The sequence below is a fragment of the Dreissena polymorpha genome, chromosome 11 (assembly GCF_020536995.1).
Source record: "Dreissena polymorpha isolate Duluth1 chromosome 11, UMN_Dpol_1.0, whole genome shotgun sequence".
Lineage (NCBI taxonomy): Eukaryota > Metazoa > Mollusca > Bivalvia > Myida > Dreissenidae > Dreissena > Dreissena polymorpha.
The window spans coordinates 86201080-86225477 of NC_068365.1; the positions used below are offsets into that span (position 1 = coordinate 86201080).

At 37.6% G+C, this 24398-nt stretch overlaps 2 protein-coding genes across 2 annotated transcripts in view; one reads left to right on the forward strand and one right to left on the reverse strand.

Annotated features, from left to right (window-relative positions):
• Positions 1-1305: 1305 nt before the first annotated feature.
• LOC127851930 (uncharacterized) lies at positions 1306-3995 on the forward strand. Its single transcript, XM_052385926.1, has 2 exons — positions 1306-1544; positions 2375-3995. Exon 2 carries the CDS (start codon positions 2377-2379, stop codon positions 3547-3549), a length of 1173 nt encoding a protein of 390 aa, XP_052241886.1. The 5' UTR covers positions 1306-1544; positions 2375-2376; the 3' UTR covers positions 3550-3995.
• A 2361-nt stretch (positions 3996-6356) lies between these two features.
• The window catches only part of LOC127851929 (serine--tRNA synthetase-like protein Slimp), a 32374-nt gene continuing 14332 nt past the window's right edge, over positions 6357-24398 (reverse strand). The window contains exons 6-14 of the mRNA XM_052385925.1: positions 23907-23976; positions 22466-22607; positions 21527-21656; positions 18519-18596; positions 16453-16508; positions 13996-14102; positions 8239-8332; positions 7130-7225; positions 6357-6536 (exon numbers count right to left, since the gene is read on the reverse strand). Of these exons, the coding sequence (XP_052241885.1) occupies positions 6450-6536; positions 7130-7225; positions 8239-8332; positions 13996-14102; positions 16453-16508; positions 18519-18596; positions 21527-21656; positions 22466-22607; positions 23907-23976 (860 nt within the window). The 3' untranslated portion in view covers positions 6357-6449. The remainder of the gene's footprint in view (positions 6537-7129; positions 7226-8238; positions 8333-13995; positions 14103-16452; positions 16509-18518; positions 18597-21526; positions 21657-22465; positions 22608-23906; positions 23977-24398) is intronic.

Genomic DNA, 24398 nt, shown 5'->3' on the forward strand with positions numbered 1-24398 from the left:
TCTTTCTGAATCAGAGGAAAACTACGAAATAACCGAAATAAAAACATGTCAGCAAACAACGTTGACACATAACGGCATTAATAAGATCAGTGTACTCCTGGTGCCATAACGATACGCCACGTGCGATTGGTTGATGTTTGGAGGTTTATCGTCCAAACGTGTCTGAAACTGCACGTGCAATTTCTTTTTCGGGATTCAGCGCATCTGAGACTGCGCGCGCAATTTGGTCATTGTTTCGGGGATTGTCGTCCTTTCGCGTTAGAGACTTCACGTGCACTTTGGTCGTTGTTTCGAGGTTTGTCGACCTATCGTGCCTGAGACTGCGCGCGTAATTTGGTCGTTGTTTCGGGGTTTGTCACCACATCGCTTCTGAGACTGCACGTGCAATTTGGTTGTTGTTTCGGGGTGTGTCGTCCTATCGCGTCTGCGACTGCTCGCGCAATTTGGTCGTTGTTTCGGGGTTGGTCATCCTATCGCGTTTGTGACTGCGCGCACATTTCGTCATTGTTTCGGGCTTTGTCGTCCTATCGCATGTTAGACTGCGCGCGTTATTTCGTCGTTGTTTCGGGATTGGTCGACCTATCGCGCCTGAGAGTGCGCGCACAATTTGGTCGTTGTTTCGGGGTTTGTTCGTCCTATCGCGTGTGAGACTGCAGCTGCAATTAGTTGTTGTTTCGTTGCTGTAATGTCCTTTCGCGTCTTAAGCTGCACGTGCAATTTGATTGATTAATCGGGAATGGTCGTCCTATCGCGTCTGCGACTGCACCTGCTTACTCGAATGCCATCATTCACGTGTATGTGTGTGAGTCAGGAATCCTTGCGCCCCTTCGATATGTTTTGGGGCGGTCAAGCTCGATTGGTCATTGTCGGCTCGGGTACTACTTACATTTACCACGGGTACTCTTAAGTATACTTACATGTACCCCGGTTACGGTAAATATACTAAAACGTACCCGGGTAATTTAACGCTAAATCGGTCGCTAAGTCGGTCGTTGTCGGTTTTTTTTAAATTAATTATATTCACAATCATGTCGATTTTTCTGTAAAATGGCCTCCATGTTATCGAAACTCATACTAAAAAAAGCATGTTAATGCAGTTTTTTTTTAAAGAGAAGTTTGTGCAAGATAATCGGTAGCGCGCTTTACGACAACTGATTGGGGGCGGGAAGACAACTCGGGTACAGTCTAATTTCGACCGGGTACGATTAAGTATATTTACCGTACCCGGAGTATACGTAAGAGTACCCGTTGTATAAGTCAAAGCGTTACTAGAGAGAACGACTCATAGGTATACATATATTTCGAAATATTAAACATGTGGGATATTATACAGTGATGCGTATATATGCTATCAACCTGATTGTGAATTCTGTATCAGCTCAGCTGATTACCTCAGTCATAGGACACAACTATAAACTAACTCGTGCCTGGCTATTTATAGTTGGGTAGGAAAATAAACAAACGTTCGTATAAATGACTGGATTTGATGGCATTGGTAAACAATTATAGTTTGCAAATAGTTGGATACTACTAAACAACGATTGGTAAGATATCCGTCATTTGTGTTGTTAAACATAATTAATGATGATGGTCATGATAATGATTACTAGTAGTTGTAGAAATAGTAGTATAAAGTGGATTATTATCGGGATTAGGAGTTATAGTTGTTAATGATCATGACAAGAATTTTCTTGTGACACTTTGAGAAAAAAAGTAGTGTTTTTCACTTAAATACAGCATTACTCTCCCTCTTTCCCATATGCTAAAAATAAAGTTTAACCAAAAAGTATTGTAAAAATAAAGACAATTACAATAGCAACGATAAATAAGTGAAATAATAATAAACCAAACAAGAGTCGTAGATTTTAAACATGAAGGAAGGCTAATTGTACCCGATGTCCATTAACTTCTATTACAAAACATGTCTGTACTTAAAATGTTTTCGTGGTATTATACTGCAGAAAAGACATGCGAGATAAATCATTATATGTATTATCAATCACTGCTGGACTGTAAGTGGAAAATAAAACTTTGAATTTACAAATTAATCGTCTCCATTCATTTTGATGATATAAACCTGGCAAAACCGGGCTTAATGCATGTGTGTAAAATGAAGGTACATGATAACACATTGGTCTTTGTATGCCGAACAGGCGAATAACGAACGTCACGTTTCGCTTACGCTGATTTTCAATAAGAAAACACTTCGTTCGAACGAAAAAAAATACCACAAAAGCGGAAAGTGTTTTCCCCCGAGAAGCCTGTGCGCACTGCACCGGCTTATCTGGGACAACATTTTGCGCACATGCATCAATGCCCGTTTTCCAAAGCGCGACTCAAACACTCTTTATATTATCCTCATGTCTTTCTCCAGCTATGACTCACGGTATTGGTGCAATAGCCACTGGTGCAATAGCCACTGGATGTGCAGGTGGATGTAGTGGCGGCGGCTTCAGCAGCGCGGCATTCAACGCTGGCGTGTTTGCCGGCGCCGCCAGTTCCAGTAGCCGACGACGACGCAACAACGAAGGCACCGGAAGTTGCTGCTTATTGTGCAGCTTTATTCTGTTTTTCACCTGTCTGATGAAAATGAAGCCGCGAACGCGAATCATCCTCACGTGGTTTTACGTCATACTGGGAGCCGTTGTAGCGACCGTCCTCACCTTTAAGCATAATGCGAGAGCCAAGGTTCCGATCTCACCCTCCGATATGAGAATAGTGAACCAGCCCTCGATGGTGTTTTGCGACCGCGTTGAGCTTGATTGTTCATCTTTAATCGATTATTACGTCATGAAACACGAGCCCAGCATCGATGAGAGCAAAGTGATCAACTATACGGAAAATGTGAATGGCAACATTGAAAGAGACACATACGAATATTGGGTTTTTTATTTGCTGAAAGGTTCAAACGTGAAGATGTCCTACGTTATATCAGACAGTATAGTATTGTACGTTTTTAAAGGTGATGACGGTTTCAACAAATGGAAAAAAGATGTGAACTGTTACGATTGCTATTTGAAACGCTGGTTTCTGTTTAACAGTGGAACCGCAGAATATGATATCATAGAAACAGACCAATATTATTACGTGTTTTCCAATGAGGATCAGTTTGTTCTCCCTTCCAAGCGCGTCGATGTCACATTCCAACTGTCACGAACGCGATATGTCCTCGATGATGTGAACATTCGGTGTCCAAATACCTTTGATTGTACCGTTGAGCTTAATGGAGAGCCGCAAGTCATAGTTGTACGAATGCCGGAACACTCCTCATTCGACTCTCCTGTAAACGTATACTGCCGACCTCGGGTTTACATGTACTTCCTGTTGTACGCGCTTGCGCCTTGCGTCGTAGGAATCTGTGTCACAGTTGCTATTTATAGATTCACGCGTTTGAAAAATAGTTCCCAGAGAGATCGAAGCGAAAGCAGAGTTCACATTGTTTCGAACGATGAACGTTTGTCTGGTTTTGGATACGGAAGCGTACAACTTGGACCCAATAATCAATCCGACGCAGTTATACGTCCATCTAGTTATTCGGCAGCACAATAAGTAGTCCAATCAAACAGCGGGTCACCACCATCTTACGAACAGGCAACAAAAAAGGAACACGTTTAATGATTTTGGAAAACACTGACTTCTGACTAATTAATGCTCGAATATATTTGTAGTGGTACTTATATTGCGCTATGTCATACAAATAATGTAAATGTATATAATTGCTACTAATGCAATTATATACTTTTTAAGCATCTCAATTTAGTTTTGATTTCAAAGAAATGTGTTAATAGAAGTAAACTGTGTTCCACTTGTAAGAATAACACTTTCTCTTCATTGTTCGGTGACATTTAAATTCCTACATGTATGAAATGGGTAATAAAAACACTGTAGTGATTTTCTAACAGGCCATAATGACATATGTAATGAAAAATTTGTAAAAATGAATGCCTGTCAACAGCGGGATTTTAACTTTGTAGTCATTTTGTATGTTTTTATAAATAAAGAAAATAATATTTATATTATATAATATATAAAATGTAATTGATCTGATGTATACACGTCTGTTTTTCGTTTTCTTATTCTTAGTCGGATTAGTCCTTAGCGCCACCTCCTTGACATTGACTTCACCTCTTTTGGAAAAAATGCAAAGTTATCTATTAGATTGGCAAGAAGCAAATGTTTTTGTAAATTAAGCAGTTTGAATATGTTGAGAGCAATCGTTTGATGTCGTTAGCGATTTAATTGGATGGATATTTGCTCGTCACACAGGCCAAGCACATTGATATGCTTTCAAAAACTCCATCATGTTACAACTTATTAAGGACCTCACGTTTCTAAATGGCTTATGGTTGTATGTTTTTATTAACGTGTCGATGTTTTAATCTTCGCTGAATCGCCCGATTTTCAATCTAATGCGAAATGTTTTGAAAAACATAAAACCTACACACCATATGTATAATAAGCCGTGTCTTTGAAAACATGCGGTCATCAGCGCCACCTCGGTAGAAGCATTGACTCATTTATTAATGTATCTCAAAAAGAGGTGGCGCCTGTGATTAACGGCCATGAAAAGGCTTCGACACCGCGTAGCCGCAAAATGTTAGATCACTCAATATATATAGGAACGATCTTGGACAGGATTCTCTATCTTTGTTTACACGAAACTTCCGTTTTTAAATCTTGCAACTACTAAAAATTAAAAAAGCCACAGAGTTCAACCGGAGTCTGCAATATCTGAACTTCGCTCTGTAAAAAGGGGATTTAATGCATGGGCGTAGTGTCGTCCCAGATTAGCTTGTGCAGTAGGCACAGACTAATCAGGGACGCAACTTTTCGCCTACACTGAGTTTCAAGAAGAAAAGTCTTTCTATAAACGAAAATAAAAGGGCCTGAAAGGCCCAACGTCGCTCACCTGAGATTCAAAGGAACTGACCTGTTCTGTGCAGCCCAAGATGTCATTGGAACAAATGTTCTAATCAACTTTCATGAATAGTTTACACCCTGGTGGCCACGTTTTTCAACAGACCGGAACCATTTTCGTACACATCCAAGGTATCATTAAAACAAATATTCTGACCAAGTTTCATGAAGATTGGAAAATAAATGTGACATAAGAGTGTTAACAAGTTTTTTCAATAGCCATATAAGGAAAAATGAACCGCCCCTAGTGGCCATGTTTTTCAACCAACTGGAACAATTTTTCAATTCGTCCAAGATATCATTGGGAAAAATCTTCTGACCAAGTTTCATGAAGATCAGACAATAACTGTGCCCTCTAGAGTGTTAACAAGGTTTTACTATAGCCATGTAGCCATATTAGGAAATATACGCCTCCTGGTGCCCTTGTTTTCCAACCAACCAGAACTATTTTTGAAATCGTCTAAGATATCATTGCGACAAATCGTCTGACCAAGTTTCATGATGATCAGACAATAAATGTGGCCTCTAGAGTGTTAAGAAGGTTTTACTATAGCCAAATAAGGAAAAATGCCCCGCCCCCTGGTGGCCATGTTTTTCAACCAACCCAAACCATTTTCGAACTCGTCCAAGATATCATTAGGATACATCTTCTGACCAAGTTTCATGAAGATCGGACAATAAATGTGGCCCCTAGAGTGTTAACAAGGTGTTACTAAAGCCATATACAGCCATTTAAGGAAAAATGCCCCGCCCCTGGTGGCCATGTTTTTCAAGCAACTGGAACCATTTTCGAACTTGTCCAAGATATCATCCAGACAAATCTTCTGACCAAGTTTCATGATGATCCGACAATAAATGTGGCCTCTAGAGTGTTAATAAGGTTTTAATATAGCTTTATAAGGAAATATGCCATGCCCCCTTGGTGGCCATGATTTTCAACCAACCGGAACCATTTTCCAACACATCCAAAATATCATTGGGACAAATCTTCTGAGCAAGTTTCATGAAGATCTGACAATACATGTGGCCTCTAGAGTGTTAACAAGGTTTTACTATAGCCAAATAAGGAAAAATGGCCCACCCCCTGGTGGCCATGTTTTTCAAGCAACGGGCGTCATTTTCGAACTCATTAAAGATATTTTTGGGATGACTAAGTTTCATTAGGATCGGACAATAAATCAGGCCTAAAGAAAATGTATGCTTATTGAATTATAAAACACCGCGACCATTGTATTGTGTTGCAGGGAAGTTTAAGTACGCGCGTGTTAAAAACGACACTCATACTGATTAGCCTGAATATGTGTGTTATTAAGAATAACAAGTTAGATTCCCACTTAGATTGCGATTTCACGGGCTGGTCTGGAGCTATGCTTGTAGCATATGGCATTAGATCCATTTTCGCAAGACACTATTAAACAACATTAATATTGTAACACAACTAGAGGTTTCCATGGTTTCTTTTTGTATCCCATTACATTCATTATACTTATTTGAATGATATCACAACAGCACTGTATAATATTACAAAACGATCACATAGTTCTCCAGTATTTGTCAAGTCGCCCATGTTCCAACAGTACAGCCAACATTGTTGTTATGTCTGTTACATCGCTGTACACCTGCAACAAATGAACAACCAGTCAAAATCAAAAAATTACTGCATGGATGATGGTAAATATTTTTTTATCCAAATAGATTTTGGTAACAGATCTCTGGGATAATACATCTACATGTGTACTTATGTAATGTTTTTGTCAATTGTCTATAAACCTCTAACACTTTGTTAAAGTATGTTATATTATATGATTATTTGATTTTGTGTATATAATACTGAAGAACATGATCTATGTTATTTCATTGTTTGTATGCATTTAAGAAAGTTTGATTATGATAAGGTACATCATTTCCATGCAAGAGCGCACTTATAATAAATACATATAGATATAAATTGGTCTATACGTGAATTTACTGCAGATTTCTAACAACTTGTGAGATGGGGTATAACAAATGGTCAAACCATACAATTAAAGTGTACAATTTAGGAAAATAATAATTTTCAAAATAAAACAAATGTGAGAATGACATGAAGGTTCCCATATATTACAGGCAAAGGGTGCAGGCCCACACATTGAAATGAGGTCTCAGTATACTCCAACATTAGGATATCTGCAAAGAGCTGTAGGTCTCATTATGTGACAACTGATGTACTCACCATGTGAACAGGTTCCACAGCATCTTGTCTGTCTCTTGCACTGCGAATCATGAGCCTTCTGCTGTGGAAGTCACCATGGGCTGCAACTGAACCTACCTGGAAATAAACAGTCTTCATGCTAAGCAACTAGCCCAAAAATCATGTCCAGTGATGGTGAATAAGGGCTAAAGGAAAGTAAGAGATATTTATTAAATAGGGCTAGTTTTTTTTACTGGAAATTATCATAACATAATTGCATCAATAATTATTTATAATGACATCATTGCATCAATAATTATTTATAATTATATAATGGCATCAATACTTATTTGTAATAGTATAATTGCATCAATAATTATTCATAATGGTATGATTTCATCAAGTATTAAAATAAATGTATATACATTTATAAACATTAAAAGTTGACATGATTTCACTTACCAGTAGTTCATGTGCTAAACACGAGATTTAAACCAAAATGTAAACACAATTCTAGAAATAATAAGGGCTGTTTGTAAAACATGCATGCCCCCCATATGGGCTGTCAGTTGTAGTGGCAGCCATTGTGTGAATACGTTTTTTGTCACTGTGACCTTGACCTTTGACCTAGTGACCTGAAAATCAATAGGGGTCATCTGCGAGTCATGATCAATGTTCCTATGAAGTTTCATGATCTAAGGCGTAAGCTTTCTTGAGTTATCATCTGGAAACCATTTTACTGTGTCAAGTCACTGTGACCTTGACCTTTGACCTAGTGACCTGAAAATCAATAGGGGTCATCTGCAAGTCATGATCAATGTACCTATGAAGTTTCATGATCCTAGGCATAAGCGTTCTTGAGTTATCATCCAGAAATCATTTTACTGGTTCTAGTCACCATGACCTTTGACCTAGTGACCTGAAAATCAATAGGGGTCATCTGCGAGTCATGATCAATGTACCTGTGAAGTTTCATGATCCTAGGCGAAAGCGTTCTTGAGTTATCATCCGGAAACCATTCGGTGGACGGACGGACCGACATGTGCAAAACAATATACCCCCTCTTTTTCGAAGGGGGGCATAAAAATGTTTTTATAACCCAGGCAAAACAAGAGGCAATTAACTGGTCAAACAAATGTCATTGTATATACCTTTAAGTATGTCTGCATAGTGGGCACCCATATCTGGACTTCAAGCCGCTTCTGCTCATATGCGCAAAGCAATGGCACTGGTATGGAAACAATCCTGTAGACAGTGATTAAATAATCTTCAACATGAAAGTACACTTTATAACGATACAAAAGGGCATTCAACAAGAAACCTGCGATTACTCGAGCATCGAGGTCAGTCCCGTGCTTCCTCGAGTTATCGCAGTTTTACTGTTTTTACCAAAATGGGTTTTCTGATTTGAAGGAGAAATTCTTCAGTTTTTGGCTGTAATTAGTAAGTTGCTTTTTTATAACTGACTTTCAAATGTTCTACTAAACACCTTAAAATTAACTTTGTTCAAACTTTATGGTTTGGCAAGCAACCCTTTTAAACGAAGTAAATGTAATGCTTTGACTTATATCTGCTGTCTAGAAGATACATAAGATAAGTTTTTACACAAGTTGTCATTTCATGAAATATTCTTGGTAAGTCTAACAAATTTCCTTGACAAGTTCAACATTTGTAAATCAAGGTATGAAATTACAACAGGTGCGAGATCTTTCCATGCTTTTGAATAAGCAAAACAATTATAAACATTTGCATAAACCTTGTGATAAAACAATAAAGTTCTTAAGATTGCATGGTGTCACTTGACATTGCATGCTGTCACTTGACATTTCATGATGTCACTTGACATTGCATGGTGTCACTTGACATTGCATGATGTCACTTGACATTGTATGATGTCACTTGACATTGCGTGATGTCACTTGACATTGCACGACACCACTTGACATTGCATGACGTCACTTGACATTGCATGACGTCACTTGACATTGCATGATGTCACTTGACATTGCATGATGTCACTTGACATTGCATGATGTCACTTAACAGCGCATGGTGTCACTTGACATCCCATGGTGCCACTTGACATTGCATGGTGTCACTTGACATTGCATTGTGTCACTTGACATTTTATGCTGTCAGTTGACATTGCATGGTGTCACTTGATATTGCATGATGTCACTTGACATCGCATGATATCACTTGACATTGTATGATGTCACTTGACATTGCATGGCGTCACTTGAAATTGCATGGCATCACTTGACATTGCATGGTGTCGCTTGACATTGCATGATGTCACTTGACATCGCATGATGTCACTTGACATCGCATGATGTCACTTGACATTGCATGGTGTCACTTGACATTGCATGGTGTCACTTGACATTGCATGGTGTCACTTGACATTGCATGGTGTCACTTGACATCGCATGGTGTCACTTGACATCGCATGATGTCACTTGACATTGCATGATGTCACTTGACATTGCATGACATCACTTGACCTCGCATGGTGTCACTTGACATTGCATGGTGTCACTTGACATCACATGGTGTCACTTGACATTGCATGATGTCACATTGACATTGCAAGGTGTCACTTGAAATTGCATGGTGTCACTTGACCTTGCATGATGTCACTTGATATCGCATGATGTCACTTGACATTGCATGATGTCACTTGACATTGCATGATGTCACTTGACATTGCAACACCATGTCAGAAAAATTATGCATCACAATCGGTCAATTCACCAAAATGTAGCATATGATAAGAGGGCCAAGATGGCCCTAGTTCCCTCACCTGAGAGGAGTCGGTTCATTCAATCTTTACCTAATGTCAAACTTGACCTAGATATTGACCAGACAAACATCCTGGTCAAGTTTCATCATTATTGAACCAAAACTCTGGCGTAGGGAGTGTTTTTGTTTTTGTAAGATTTGAAATGGTGACCTATCATCAAACTTGACTGAGATCTTTCAGCAACTTTGATAAAGAATGCTTGAGAAATGTGAATGCTAGAGTGTTTACAAACCAAATGTGGAAGGACGGACAGCGGACAAAGACCAATCCTAAAACCTCACCTGAGCAATCAGGTAAGTTAAAAAGTGTGTTTCACCGATCTGAGCCATTATCCAACTTGTCCAAGAAATCAATAAAACCAAGACTAAGTTTCACAATGATTACGCAAAATATGTGACTTCCATAGTGTTCAAGCACAAGGTTTTTCTCTATATAGTCACATAAGGAAAACTGCCCCACCCCCCTGGCAGCCATGTTTATTGACCCATCGGGACCATTTGCAAACTCATCTGAGATATATAAAACCAATCTTTTCACCAAGTTTCATGATGATTGGCAAAAAATGTGACTTCTAGAGTGTTCACAAGCTTTTTTTTACTATATAAATATAAGAAAAACTGCCCCCCGCGGCAGCCATGTTATTCAACTGACCGGAACCATTTTCCAACTCAACTCTCGTATCAAGGAAACAAATGTTCTGACCAAATTTCATGAAAATTTGGCAAAAAATGTGACTTCTAGAGTGTTCACATGTTTTCACTGTAAACATATAGAGAAAAATGCCCTGTCCACTGGCAGCCATGTTTTTTCACCGATCTGTACCATTTTCGAACTCGTCCGACATATCAATAAAACCAATGTTTTGATTAACTTTCATGATGATTGGGCAAAAATTGTGACTTCTAGAGTGTTTACAAGGTTTCTCTATAGCCATATAAGGAAAACTGCCCCGCCCACTGGAGGCCATGTTTTTCAACAGACCGGAACCACTTTTATACTCAACCAACATATCAGTAAGACAGACATTTAGACAAAGTTACATGAAGATTGGGCATTAAATGTGACTTCTACGGTGTTTACAAGCTTTTTCTTTTTTTTTGACCTAGTGACCTAGTTTTTGACCCAGCATGACCCAGTTCCGAACTCGATCAAGATATCATTGGGACAAATCCTCTGACCAAGTTTCATGAAGATCGGACAATAAATGTGGCCTCTAGAGTGTTTACGAACAAATGTGGACGGACCACGGACAAAGACCGGTCACAAAAGCTCCCCTGAGCAATCAGGTGAGCTAAAAAAACACCCAACCTCGAATAACAATTAACACATAAATGATACACAAATCTACACTGTATTATTATGAAAACATTAATAATCAAAGGGGAGTAACTACTGTAAACTGCCCTGTTCCCCTGGCAACCATGTTTTTCAACGGACCGGAACCATTTTCAAACTTAACTCACATATCTAGGAAACAAAAGTTCTGACAAAATTTCATGAAAATTGGGCCAAAAATGTGACTTCTAGATTGTTGACATGTTTTCACTATATACATATAGAGAAAAATGCCCCGCCCACTGGCGGCCATATTTTTTCACCGATCTGGACCATTTTCAAACTCGTCCGAGATTTCAATAAAACCAATGTTTTGACCAACTTTCATGATGAATGGGCAAAAGTCGTGACTTCCAGAGTGTTTACAAGGTTTCTCTATAGCCTAATAAGGAAAACTGCCCCGCCCACTGGCGGCCATTTTTTTCAACGGACTGAAACCACTTTTGAACTCAACCAACATATCATTAAGACAAACATTTTGACACAGTTACATGAAGATTGGGCATGAAATGTGACTTCTACAGTGTTTATAAGTTTTTTCTTTTTTTTGACCTAGTGACCTAGTTTTTGACCCGGCACGACCCAGTTTCGAACTCGACCGAGATTTCATTGGGACGAAGCTTCTGACCAAGTTTCATGAAGATCTGACAATAAATGTGGCATCTAGAGTGTTTACAAACACATGTTAACGGACGGACGGACGTACAACGGACAAAGACCGGTCACAAAAGCTCACCTGAGCAATCAGGTGAGCTAAAAAGGTATAATATGCTATATAACACATGTTAGAATATAAAGTTATTCGCAAAGGATATATATCAAAGATAACAAGGAGAAGCATGCGATAAAATGCTTTAATTTAGATAATGAGGCCGTGCTCTGTGAAAAGCGGTTTTATGCATGTGCGTAAAGTGATGTCCCAGATAAGCCTGTGCAGTACACACAGGTTAATCAGGGATGACACTTTCCGCCTAAACTAGATTATTGCTAAGAAGAGACTTTCTTTAAACGAAAAATATCGTAAAATCGGAAAGTGTTGTCCCTGATAAGCCTGCACTTACTGCACAGGCTAATCTGGGACAACACTTAACATACATGCATTAAACCCCCTTTTCACAGAGCATGGCTTATATACAATTGTAATTTATTTAAATAAGAGGTGAATAATGGTCATGAAGCACTCACTTGAGTTCAAGGTACACTATTTGCAACATGTGACCTGGTAACCTAGTTTTGAACCCACTTGACCATGATACCAACATGACCTTGATATAGTTAAAAAGTAGACATTCCCACAAAGTTTCATCTCGATCGCGAGTGAAAAATGTGGATTTTAGAGTGGTAAAATGAATTTTCAGGATTTTACCAGGTGACCTAGTTTTTAACCCCAATGACCTATATTCGAACATGGCTCATAGATCTATACTGTCAAGAAATACAATTCTAAGCAGTTTCATCAAGATGACTCATAAATGCGGCTTCTAGAGGGTAAACAACGTTTTTGAAAAGGTGAAATAGTCAGACAATGATGGATGCAGTCATGGTCTGATCACCATAAACCACCAACAACAGAGTAAGTATGTACAGTCCACTCTCGTTATCTCGAAGTCGGCAGGAACAAGAAAAAATATTGATATGACGAGAGTTCGAGATATCCGATTAGGCGTTTTCAAAGAAAAAATGAAACAAAAATTTACCTTGTTTTTAATATCTAAATACCTGCTAAGTGGTCTAACTAAAGCTGTCACCGTGTGGCATAATACTCTCTACCTGATAAACATGTATACACGTTTTAACGAGGCACTATTCATTTTGCTATTTAAATGCTTAAAATGACGTTTTAAGTATTACAGAATTGCATGAACACATGCGTTTATATTTTTCTAAACTGTCGAGTAAACATCCGGTAATGTTGCTATTTAAAGTTATGATGCAATTGACGTCCAACCAAGACGAGTGTGTTCCATCTGAACATGGGTAAATCACGTTCCGGAATACTGAACTGCACATGTACATTTTGTAGTATGAAATGCAAAGTTCAATCGATTATTAGTACAGGATCAAATACAAATGAAAAGCCATTTTAAGACTTGTCTTGATAGAACAACATTATGTAAATTTGCGACGGTTTATATACGCAAAAATATAACTCAATGCATTTTGGAATGTTGTTTGTAAAAACAATTAGTCTTTCGGCCTTTCGGCAGGCTGTGTATTAATTGCAGTTTATTGATGTTAACGTGACAGTTAAAGTGACAGGCCTTACTCAAGTGTTAATGGCTAACGACATTACATAAGTGTGAACATTGATGCAATCAACGGATCAATTTCCTACCACTCAGTATCGAGAGCAGCCGGGCGAAGCGGGACGGTGAAGTATCAAAGAAAAAATTTCTCACCTTTTGCCGACACTGGGACAGTTATTCGCACTTCGAAATAAACCACAGTAAATACATGTAAAATCGGGACTCGGGACAAAATTTTATATCAACATATTGAATTATTCGACATAACGAAAATCAAGATATGCGATGTTTATTTATATAGATAAAGAAGAAAATAAATTGGGACATTGAGCTTACTTCGACATATCGAGAAGATTGAGATATCCGATGTCGAGATAACGAGAGTGGACTGTATTTGAACACCTGTATCATATAATATATATATATATCACAGCTATTGAAACAATGTGCCTAATAATTGGAATCAAACTCTCTATAGATCTCTTTTTTAAATGAATATGTTAATAAAATGAACCTAAAAATACCTGAAAGGCAAGTCAAACTCTCTATAGATCTCTTTGATGGCTTGGACCATCATATCACATTCTGTGGAACACTCTTCCATTCTCTCTTCCAGAGTACAGGCACACACCTGCATGGGGAAATAAATATATTGAGTTTACCTAACACCACTTCAATTAAATTGAATATCTGATCACCAAAATAACAGCAGTTTTTAAGTTCTTTAACGTTGCAAATTTTAAACCTTCTAATATTATCTCCAACCTCAATGAGAGGTGCAAAAGATATGGGATCCTGTAATTACCGGTAGTGTTGTTTTTAGTCCACTTTTTAAAATAAAAGTACATTCAGGGGTGTGATTTTAGAAACACCTATTGGAAGAAGTGGAACAATAGCCCTTCTTTCCTAATTGTTTCTGATATAAAAAGTCATTTGAAGTTAATATATGTGTTGGGCTCTGTGAAAAGGGGTTTTAATGCATGTGCGTAAAGTGTCATCCAAGATAATCTGGGACGACACTAAACGCAGCATGGCTCAAATATTTGTGTAGTAATCTTCATACTAAAATCTACTGTTTGCATATAAAAAACAAGGTCTGTTTGTAAAACATGCATGCCCCCCATATGGGCTGTCAGTTGTAGTGGCAGCCATTGTGTGAATACGTTTTTTGTCACTGTGACCTTGACCTTTGACCTAGTGACCTGAAAATCAATAGGGGTCATCTGTCAGTCATGATCAATGTACATATAAAGTTTCATGATCCTAGGCATAAGCATTCTTGAGTTATCATCCGGAAACTATTTTACTATTTCAAGTCACTGTGACCTTGACCTTTGACCTAGTGACCTGAAAATCAATAGGGGTCATCTGCCAGTCGTTATTAATGTACCTATGAAGTTTCATGATCCTGACGTAAGCATTCTTGAGTTATCATCCTGAAACTGTTTCGAGTCATGCACTGTGACCTTGACCTTTGACCAAGTGACCTGAAAATCAATACGGGTCATCTGCCAGTCATGATCAATGTACCTATGAAGTTTCATGATCCTAGGCCTACGTGTTCTGGAGTTATCATCCGGAAACCATCTGGTGGACGGACCGACAGACAAAAAGTTGTCAAACTTTAACCAAGGTTAAAGTTTTGGGACTGGAAACCATTTTACTATTTCGAGTCACTGTGACCTTGACCTTTGACCTAGTGACCTGAAAATCAAAAGGGGTCATCTGCCAGTCATTATCAATGTACCTATGAAGTTTCATGATCCTAGGTGTAAGCATTCTTGAGTTATCATCCCGAAACCATTTCACTGTTTCGAGTCAATGTGACCTTGACCTTTGACCTAGTGACCTGAAAATCAATAGGGGTCATCTGCCAGTCATGATCAATGTTTCTATGAAGTTTCATGATCCTAGGCGTAAGCTTTCTTGAGTTATCATCCGGAAACCATTTTACTGTTTCGAGTCACTGTGACCTTGACCATTGACCTAGTGACCTGAAAATCAATAGGGGTCATCTGCCAGTCATGATCAATGTACCTATGAAGTTACATGATCCTAGGCTTAAGCATTCTTGAGTTATCATCCGGAAACCGTTTTACTGTTTCGAGTCACTGTGACCTTGACCTTTGACCTAGTGACCTGAAAATCAATAGGGGTCATCTGCCAGTCATAATCAATGAACCAATGAAGTTTCATGATCCTAGGCCTAAGTGTTCTTGAGTTATCATCCGGAAACCATCTGGTGGACGGACTGACCGACCTACCGACCGACGAACCGACCGACATGTGCAAAACAATATACCCCCTCTTCTTCGAAGGCGGGCATAAAAATCCAAACATAATAACAGTTCAAAATCATTACAAGGGACAAAATTGTCACAAAACCAGGTTTTCATTGTGAAAAAAAATCTGATAAAGGGAGACAACTCAAACTGAACTTTTGAAATGAACAAACAAAATAAACCCCCTTTGTAAGTTTGTTTTAAAATAAATCTATTTTTAGTCGTGGCGACCTTGACATTGGAGATATTGACGTGATTATTTCGTGCGACACACCGTCCCATGATGGTGAACAAATGTGCCAAATGATTTTAAAATCTCATAATGAATGACATAGTTATAGCCCAGACAAGCTCATTTATGGCTATTTTTTACCTTTGAACTCAAAGTGTGACCTTGACCTTGGAGATATTGACGTAATTTTTTCGCGCGACACACCGTCTTATGATGGTTAACAAATGTGCCAAATGATTTTAAAATCTCACAATGAACGACAAAGTTATGGCCCGGACAAGCTTGTTCCGCCCCGCCCGCCCGCCCGCCAGCCCGCCAGCCCGCCCGCATTCGCCAATCTAATAACCAGTTTTTTCCTTCGGAAAACCTGGTTAAAAACTCATACAATGAAATCTATTATACAATTCTGCCACTAAATATGTCTATTTAAGAGGTTTATAATTTTAACAAATTGCTTGGTGACATACCCTCACTGATTGGAGAGCTCCAAATAGACCAGGCAATGTCTTGTTCACAGCATTGGCTGAAAATATGATAACATGTTACTATTTGTAGCAACTTTGTAAGAAAGTTGTATTTTGGTTTCAGTTTTCATGAGATTAGAATTTTTACTATTGAATCCACTAACTAAGGGTTATTAACAGGTTAGGTCGAGCTCAGGATTTAAAAGTTGTATAATGGTAAATAGAATCTGTCTTAAAGAAATAATTGCTTTATTATTGAATCAAGAGAGTATACATGACTGCAGAGTTCCGGTTGGCTGTATCATACAGGCTGATAATGTGATGTTGTATTTTGAGAGAACACCATACATTTTAGTTTTCCATTTTTTATATACTTCATAACAATAAAACAAATCAACAAGAGATGTGTTCGTCAGAAACACAATGCCCCCTATTGCGCCGCATTGAAATATTTTATTTATTTTTTTACCTTTGACCTTGAAGGATGACCTTGACCTTGAACTACCACCACTCAAAATGTGCAGCTTCATGAGAATGCCTCTTTGATTTTTTTTATTTTTTTTGAACTTTGACCTTGAAGGATGACCTTGACCTTGAACTTCCACCACTCAAAATGTGCAGCTTCAAGAGAACGCTGCTTTGAAGTTGTTTTTCTGTTGTTGTTTTTTTACCTTTGACCTTGAAGGATGACCTTAACCTTGAACTTGCACCACTCAAAATGTGCAGCTTCATGCGATACACATGCATGCCAAATATCAAGTTTCTATTTTCAATAATGCAAAAGTTATAGCCAACGCTTTGATAGAAGTTATGAGTATTTTACCATGCTAAATCCTTGAAATGCACTAAGTGACCCCGTGACCTAGTTTTTAACCCGGCATGACCCATATTCAAACTCGACCTAGATATTGTCTAGATACAACTTCTAACCAAGTTTGGTAAAGATCGGATGACCAGTATTTGAAATAGAGAGCGGACACGAAAAGTGTGACAGACAGACTTCGAAAGGGGGCATAAAAATATCATTGAAAACACCACAGTTTGTAACATTCCATTGTTAATATACCTTCTTCCAATAAAACAAATCCACAATATTGTTGAAAACAATAATTTTATGCAAATTAATTCATCTTGCCACGTGTGTACCATTATTGCAATAAATGAACGAGTATTTCCAAATGTTACTCAGAACATTAGGAATATTTATTATACATACGACATAAAAGTAGTCTGTATTCCAGCTGTTGAATACAACAACAGATTTCATGCTATGAAATATGGAATTTCTATCCAGTAGCTTGTATTTAAGAGTTGAAAAACTATTTTATAAGAATGTTAATTGGTACATATATTACGAATATGATAAATTGATGTATTCATATGCTTTGCTGGAAGAGCAGTCCTGGAAATTCTAATCAAACAACAATCAAAAGATCCAACATAAAACACTTTATTTTCACAATTCCAAAAGTGTCTCAATGTCAAACATTTTGTTCACTTTACCAGTTATAATCTAACAAAGTCTATTATTTGTTACCTATACTATAACTCCTAACATTGTTTATAATTCATCACATGGTCTTTAATTCCTTGCTTAGTCTACAATTCCTTACCTTGTATATTATTCCTATCCTTGTCTTTGATTCCATAACTGGTATATAATTCCTTACCTGGTCAATAGTTCTTTACCTAGTCTTTAATTCCTTACCTAGCCCATAATTCCTAACATAGTCTTTAATTCCTTACCTAGTCCATAATTCCTAACATAGTATTTAATTCCTTACATTGTCCATCATTCCTTATCAAGTCTATAAATACTTACCTGGTCTATAATTACTTACCTGGTCAATAGTTCCTTACCTAGTCTTTAATTCCTCACCTAAGCCATAATTCCTAACATAGTCTTTAATTCCTTACATTGTCCATCATTCCTTAACTAATCTATAATTACTTACCTGGTCTATAATTCCTTACCTATTCTATAATTCCTTACCTGGTCTATAATTCCTTACCTGGTCTATAATTCCTTACCTGGTCTATAATTCCTTACGTAGTCTATAATTCCTTACCTGGTCTATAATTCCTGCCAACTGTGAAGTTTCTGACAGGGAGGCTGTCAGAAGAAATCTGCATTCTTGCGTAGTAGGCTGAAATAAATACATAGTGTTTGCGTATTTCGAAGTTAATGAGGGTCTTCCGTGCCTAAGGCTGCGTTATGAGTTGAACCCTGGACTCCAAGGTGAGACGCAGGTGTTACAACCACTGCTCTAGCCGGACAGCCACAACAACAGTCACCCTAAAGTTGAAGGTTCCATCTGTATCACAGATGTGTCTTTTTATTTCAGAAGTAAACAAGAGCTGTCAGAGGACAGCGCGCTCGACTATTCGAGTGCTTGACAGTATAACATAAGCCATCACGGGGAAATTGTTCATATTCAATAATTTATTAGACGATCTTTCAAAAATAAAAAAAGGAAAAAAACAAAAAAACAAAATTTTAGGGGGGGGGGGGGGGGGTTGAGAGGGGTATAATGTGGGGTGTGGTCATTTATTAGATGATCTTTCAAAAATAAAAAAAGGAAAAAAATAATTATTTTTTTTTGGGGGGGGGGGGGGGGTAGGGGGGGTGAGAGGGAGTATAATGTGGGGTATGGCAATTTACTATATGATGTTTAAAAAAAAAAATGGGGGGGGGTAGGGGGGGTGGGGGGTGAGAGGGGGGTATAATGTGGGGTGGGATAGTTTATTAGATGATGTTTAAAAAAAAAAAAAAAAATCGGGGGGGGGGGGGGGGGTGGGGGGGAGAAGTTGGGGGGGGGGGGGGGAAGGGATTCTGGGTAGGGGCGTGGGGTATTGTTCGGATGGAATCCATTGTGGTATTCAGGTTAGTGTTGTTTTGTCAAAGTAATAATAAAATGTGATCATAAATAAAGAAGTTATGGCAATTTAAGCAAAATGTTCAATTATCTAAGTGTAAAAGGGGCCATAATTATGTCAAAATGCTTGATACAGTGGTCTGCTCTTATTTATAGGTTGGGGTCATGTTGGTAAACAAGTATGCAACATATAAAACTATGTCAAAGGATATAGGAAATATTTGGGGTAGTACGCAAACTTTAACATAGATTTATCAATAATATGCATATTCTAAGTATAAAAGGGGCAATAATTATGACAAAATGCTTGATAGAGTTGTCTGCTCTTGTTTATAGGTTGGGGTTATTTTGGTAAACAAGTATGCAAAATATGAATGCAATATGTCAAGGGACAATGAAAATAAATGGGGAAGTACGAAAACTTTAACATTTGCTGCATATTCTAAGTGGAAAAGGGGCCATAATTATGACAAAATGCTTAATAGAGCTGTCTGCTCTTGTTTATAGGTTGGGGTCATGTTCGTAAACAAGTATGCAAAATATGAAAGCAATATGTCAAGGGACAATGAAAATAATTGGGGTAGTACGAAAACTTTAACATTTGCACGCTAACGGAAACGGAAACGAGAACGCCGGGGTGAGTAGGATAGCTCAACTATATATATTTCATATATAATAGTCGAGCTAAAAATATAACATACTATAACAGAATGTTAAGTGTAAAATTCAAATAAACAAAGTACTTCTCAGCATAAGCAATAATACATGTACATGTACATATTATAACAGAATATACAGTGTAACAAACAAATAAACAAGGTACTACCATACATGCCACGTCCCGATTTTGTTCACAATAAAATAAACTTCGCTATTCAAACTCTGTCTGGCTTTAATTACCATCGCCGATCCTTTTATTGCCCCCTATAAACTAACCATGTCTACCCGTCGAGTGATACAGTGTTGTTTTTGACACTTTATCAGCAATCTATCATCAAATTATTGATTTTATCAGGCATTGACACCATGGTGTTTTTATGATAGGGGTCGCTAATTTATAGCGATAGATGCATCGTAGTGAATTTAAAGCAGACTGCTTTTGTATTTCATGGCCCAAATCAAGTCCAAAGATACTATTGCGCAGTATTCTGTGTATTATAACACCAAATTGAGCGCTGACCGATTCACATTGATGTTTCACATAAATTTACTTTCGTTTTTGACTGATTTTCAGAAAATATTTTGTACATATTGCATCAATCTTAATTTAGTATACACTTATTTCATGGATGCGCGGTGAACAGTCAAAACTGTTTCCCAAGGTATCAGGGATGACTTTGGTACTGTTGCCCGAGGCCGAAAGGCGGAGGGCAACAGTTCCAAATGTCAGCCCTGATACCCAGGGACAACAGTTTAGACTGTTCACCAAGCATCCATGAAATAAGTGTTTTATTACCTGATCAAATTTCCAACATAGAAATAACAGCAAACTAAATTTTTATTTACACACAACAGTAATCGATAAAATAAATAATGTTGACGTTTTAACTGTAAAATGACGTCATTTTTTCGACGAAATGACGTCATTATTCCAGCAGGCAACAGTTCAAACTGTTGACCGGTCAACAGTTTGATATTCACCGGTAACAGTTTAAAACATTGCAAATTTCTTTTTCGTCGAGGAAATAGCAAAAAATAATTAATTATCATTTATATAAGGCATCAGGTAATAAAGTTAATTGATGATTGGTTGAATAAAAACAGTGCTCAATGCGCGAACATCAAGTTGAACAATTACACATGCCTTTGTCCCAAATGGATGTCAAATTGAGGCATTACCGACATTTCACGCTATGGATTCATCCGTATAGTGCACATGTGTGTTTACTTCCGGAAAATGGAAAATGTCTGTGTTCATGGAATTCTTAAACACATTTATCGTCAATATTTGCAAGAAATTATGAGGTTTTGTAAGTAATATACTGATTACTGACTACAGTAAAGGTGGCATGATTGATAGTTTTAGGTGTCCCGCTTTTGGTCAAATGTCCCAACATTTTTTATGGAATGTCCCGATTTGGACCTGAACATTTCTGGCATGTGTGATACTACTCAGTATAAGCAATATAACATATAATAAAAGAATATACAGTGTAACAAACAAATAAACAAAGCACTTTAAATTACAAGAAAAGTCATACCAAGAAATGACAAATGTGAGGCCCCTCGTAGAAACATGTGGTCTTGATCCCAGTCGGACAAACTGGATCCCTCCTTGTGTTTGAGTCTGTATGCAGAGCTGGGATCCACCACATCTAAACCACCGGCTTCCTGCAAAATTGACCAATCATCAGACATACTGGTTCCCTAATTGTGCTAAAGTCTGTATACAGAGCTAGGATCCAGCAGATTGAAACCACCAGCTTCCTGAAAAATTGACCAATCATCAGACATACTGTTCCCTTTTTGTGCTTAAGTCTGTATACAGAGCTTGGATCAAGCACATTGAAACCACCTGCTTCCTGCAAAATTAGCCAATCATGTATGGCTTTATGTCTAAGCCTTCGTATATCAGTATTCTAATAAAGTTTGTGAATAGGCATACCAGTTGTTAATCTAAGCTTACCAGACAGTCTCATTTCTTTTTTATTTGTGTTACGCATTACTGTTTTTATTTGTATCATGCATTGTAGATCATTCGTTAAAATCATCCAATACAGCAGTCACGTAATTCCCGTGTGCACTATACACAATGTTCTCAGAAAGAAATAGAACTATAGCTCTTAGAAAACAGCACGCTTGATTATTCTAGATTTTGTTCGAGTTTATGGTACTTATTTAAGTAAACCAAACTGCATAGTAGGTAACTTATTCTTACAGGTAATTTTGACTGTTTCTAATTTGCAAAATATCCTCTAAGACACATACAACTTTTTGTTGAGTGGAAACCATTATTCTACATCTCATAAGAGACATTGACTTTGACCCATTGTGCCCCATTTCACAATCATTTTGTAATTTCTTGCATAGAGTTGTTTGCAGTCATAATCACTTCTATTGCAAAACACAAACTGCATTCACATAAATTCTTATACATTTGTTTCATGTTGCTATGAACACAAACAAGCAAGTTTACCCACCACAAGAGCCGTTTTAAACATTTCAGGAGCCAGAATCATAGTAAGCCCCTTTCTGTGTAACTCAGTCGTGAATCTGTCTATGAGCTCTTGTTCAAGCACTGCAAGACGACCGCGCAAGTAGTATGCCCTCGAGCCCACATTGCTGTGGAATCATAAAGAACACACTATATGTGAGCCTTATTCTGGGAAAACTGAGCTTAACCCTTTGCATGCTGGGAAATTTGTCGTCTGCTAAAATGTCGTCTGCAGAATTTCTAAAATTAGCATTTTCTTTGATTTTTTTTCAAAGAATACTATCAGAATAGCAAACAGTTTGGATCCTGATGAGACGCCACGTTCTGTGGCGTCTCATCTGGATCCAAACTGTTTGCAAAGGCATTCAAAACTCGGTTCCAGCACTAAAAGGGTTAATGCAAGTGCATAAAGTGTTGTACCAGATTAGCCTGTGCAGTCTGCAGAAGCTAATTGTGGACAACACATTCCACTTTTATGGATTTTTTGTTTTTGTTTAAACAAAAATCAATTTAAAGTGGAAAGTGTCCTCCCATATAGCGTATTTGGACTGCACAGGCTTAATCTGGGACAACGTTTTACACACTACAATTACGCCCAGTTTTCACTCAATGCAGTAGGGCTATGTAAAATATTTGATTAAAACATGTTAAGAATAGGTAATTTAGTTCAACACCAGTTGACTTTCACAGTTTTCCGCTACGATTTTAAAAATACATGGTGATAATTTGTCAAAATGACACTTAATCACCTGCAGTAATATTATACCTGTGGAATGTTTTCAATAACGCATGTAAATCATTCAAATATATTTTAAATCACATGTATAAAAACAAGTTACGAGGTGAAAAATGAATTTCTTTATGCCCTATATAATTATGTGATCAGTTAGAAAATAAGGGAATGGTTGGGGGTCCAAGGAGGTGGGTGGAACCTTGGGGCAACAGGGTGCTGCTCCCATCTGTTCAAGCCTAGATGGAGTACTGCTGGTATAATTATTGTATTGATGTCAATTAACCCTTTCCCACTCAGAAGCCAAGTGAAAATGGCTATGTGTAAACAGCATAAAACCAGAACAGCCTGCGCAGTCTGTTCAGTTTTTATGCTAGATGCATCTTTTTTTACCGGACTTCAAATGCGTTAAAATATGTATCTAAGTGGTAAAGGGCTAATGCACTTTGAATTATAATTCAAACCTTCATGCTTTCACTGTGTTTCAACAATCAAAATCAAATCCTTGTTCTTTGATCTATATTATATTTAACCTTTCACTGCATGTAAAGGCTTACTGTCCAAAAAAAACTTTGCTAGATTTGCACTTTTTGTTTTGTTTATATATGTGCATAATCTAACCACAAGACAGTACTTGTTAAAATTGTTTGCAAAATATCTTAGCATAGGCATTATTATTAAAATGCTTTTAACATACCTTATTTTCACCATATTTGACTCTTCAAGAATGACATGATGGTCCTTGTCCACAATCCTTAAACGCTTGTCTAAAAAAGATCAGTTAAAAGAAAAAAATCAGAGTCAAAAACAATAATTTAAGTGAGAGAATAGATTTTTACAGTTAATAAAAATGTTTAAAAAACAAGAAGCAAAATATAAACAGAGGATCAATCTACATGTACTTCCCTAAAACATGATGTATAAGCACATGCATTAAACCCCCTTTTCACAGAGCACTGCTGATATGTACTCATTAGTCCGAGAGCCCACGGGTGTTTATTGCAAGTTTTGAGGCCAAGATTTTTTTTTGTATATTCGAAAAGGGTATTTTATATCCTTCCAGAAAACCCATTTCTTAAGTGTCACAGCCGTATATATCTATGATTTTTTTTTGGTAAAATCACTCAAAATCGAAAGTTTTTCTGCTGATTTCTGGAATAATTAAATAAATACATATTTTCAGTCATGC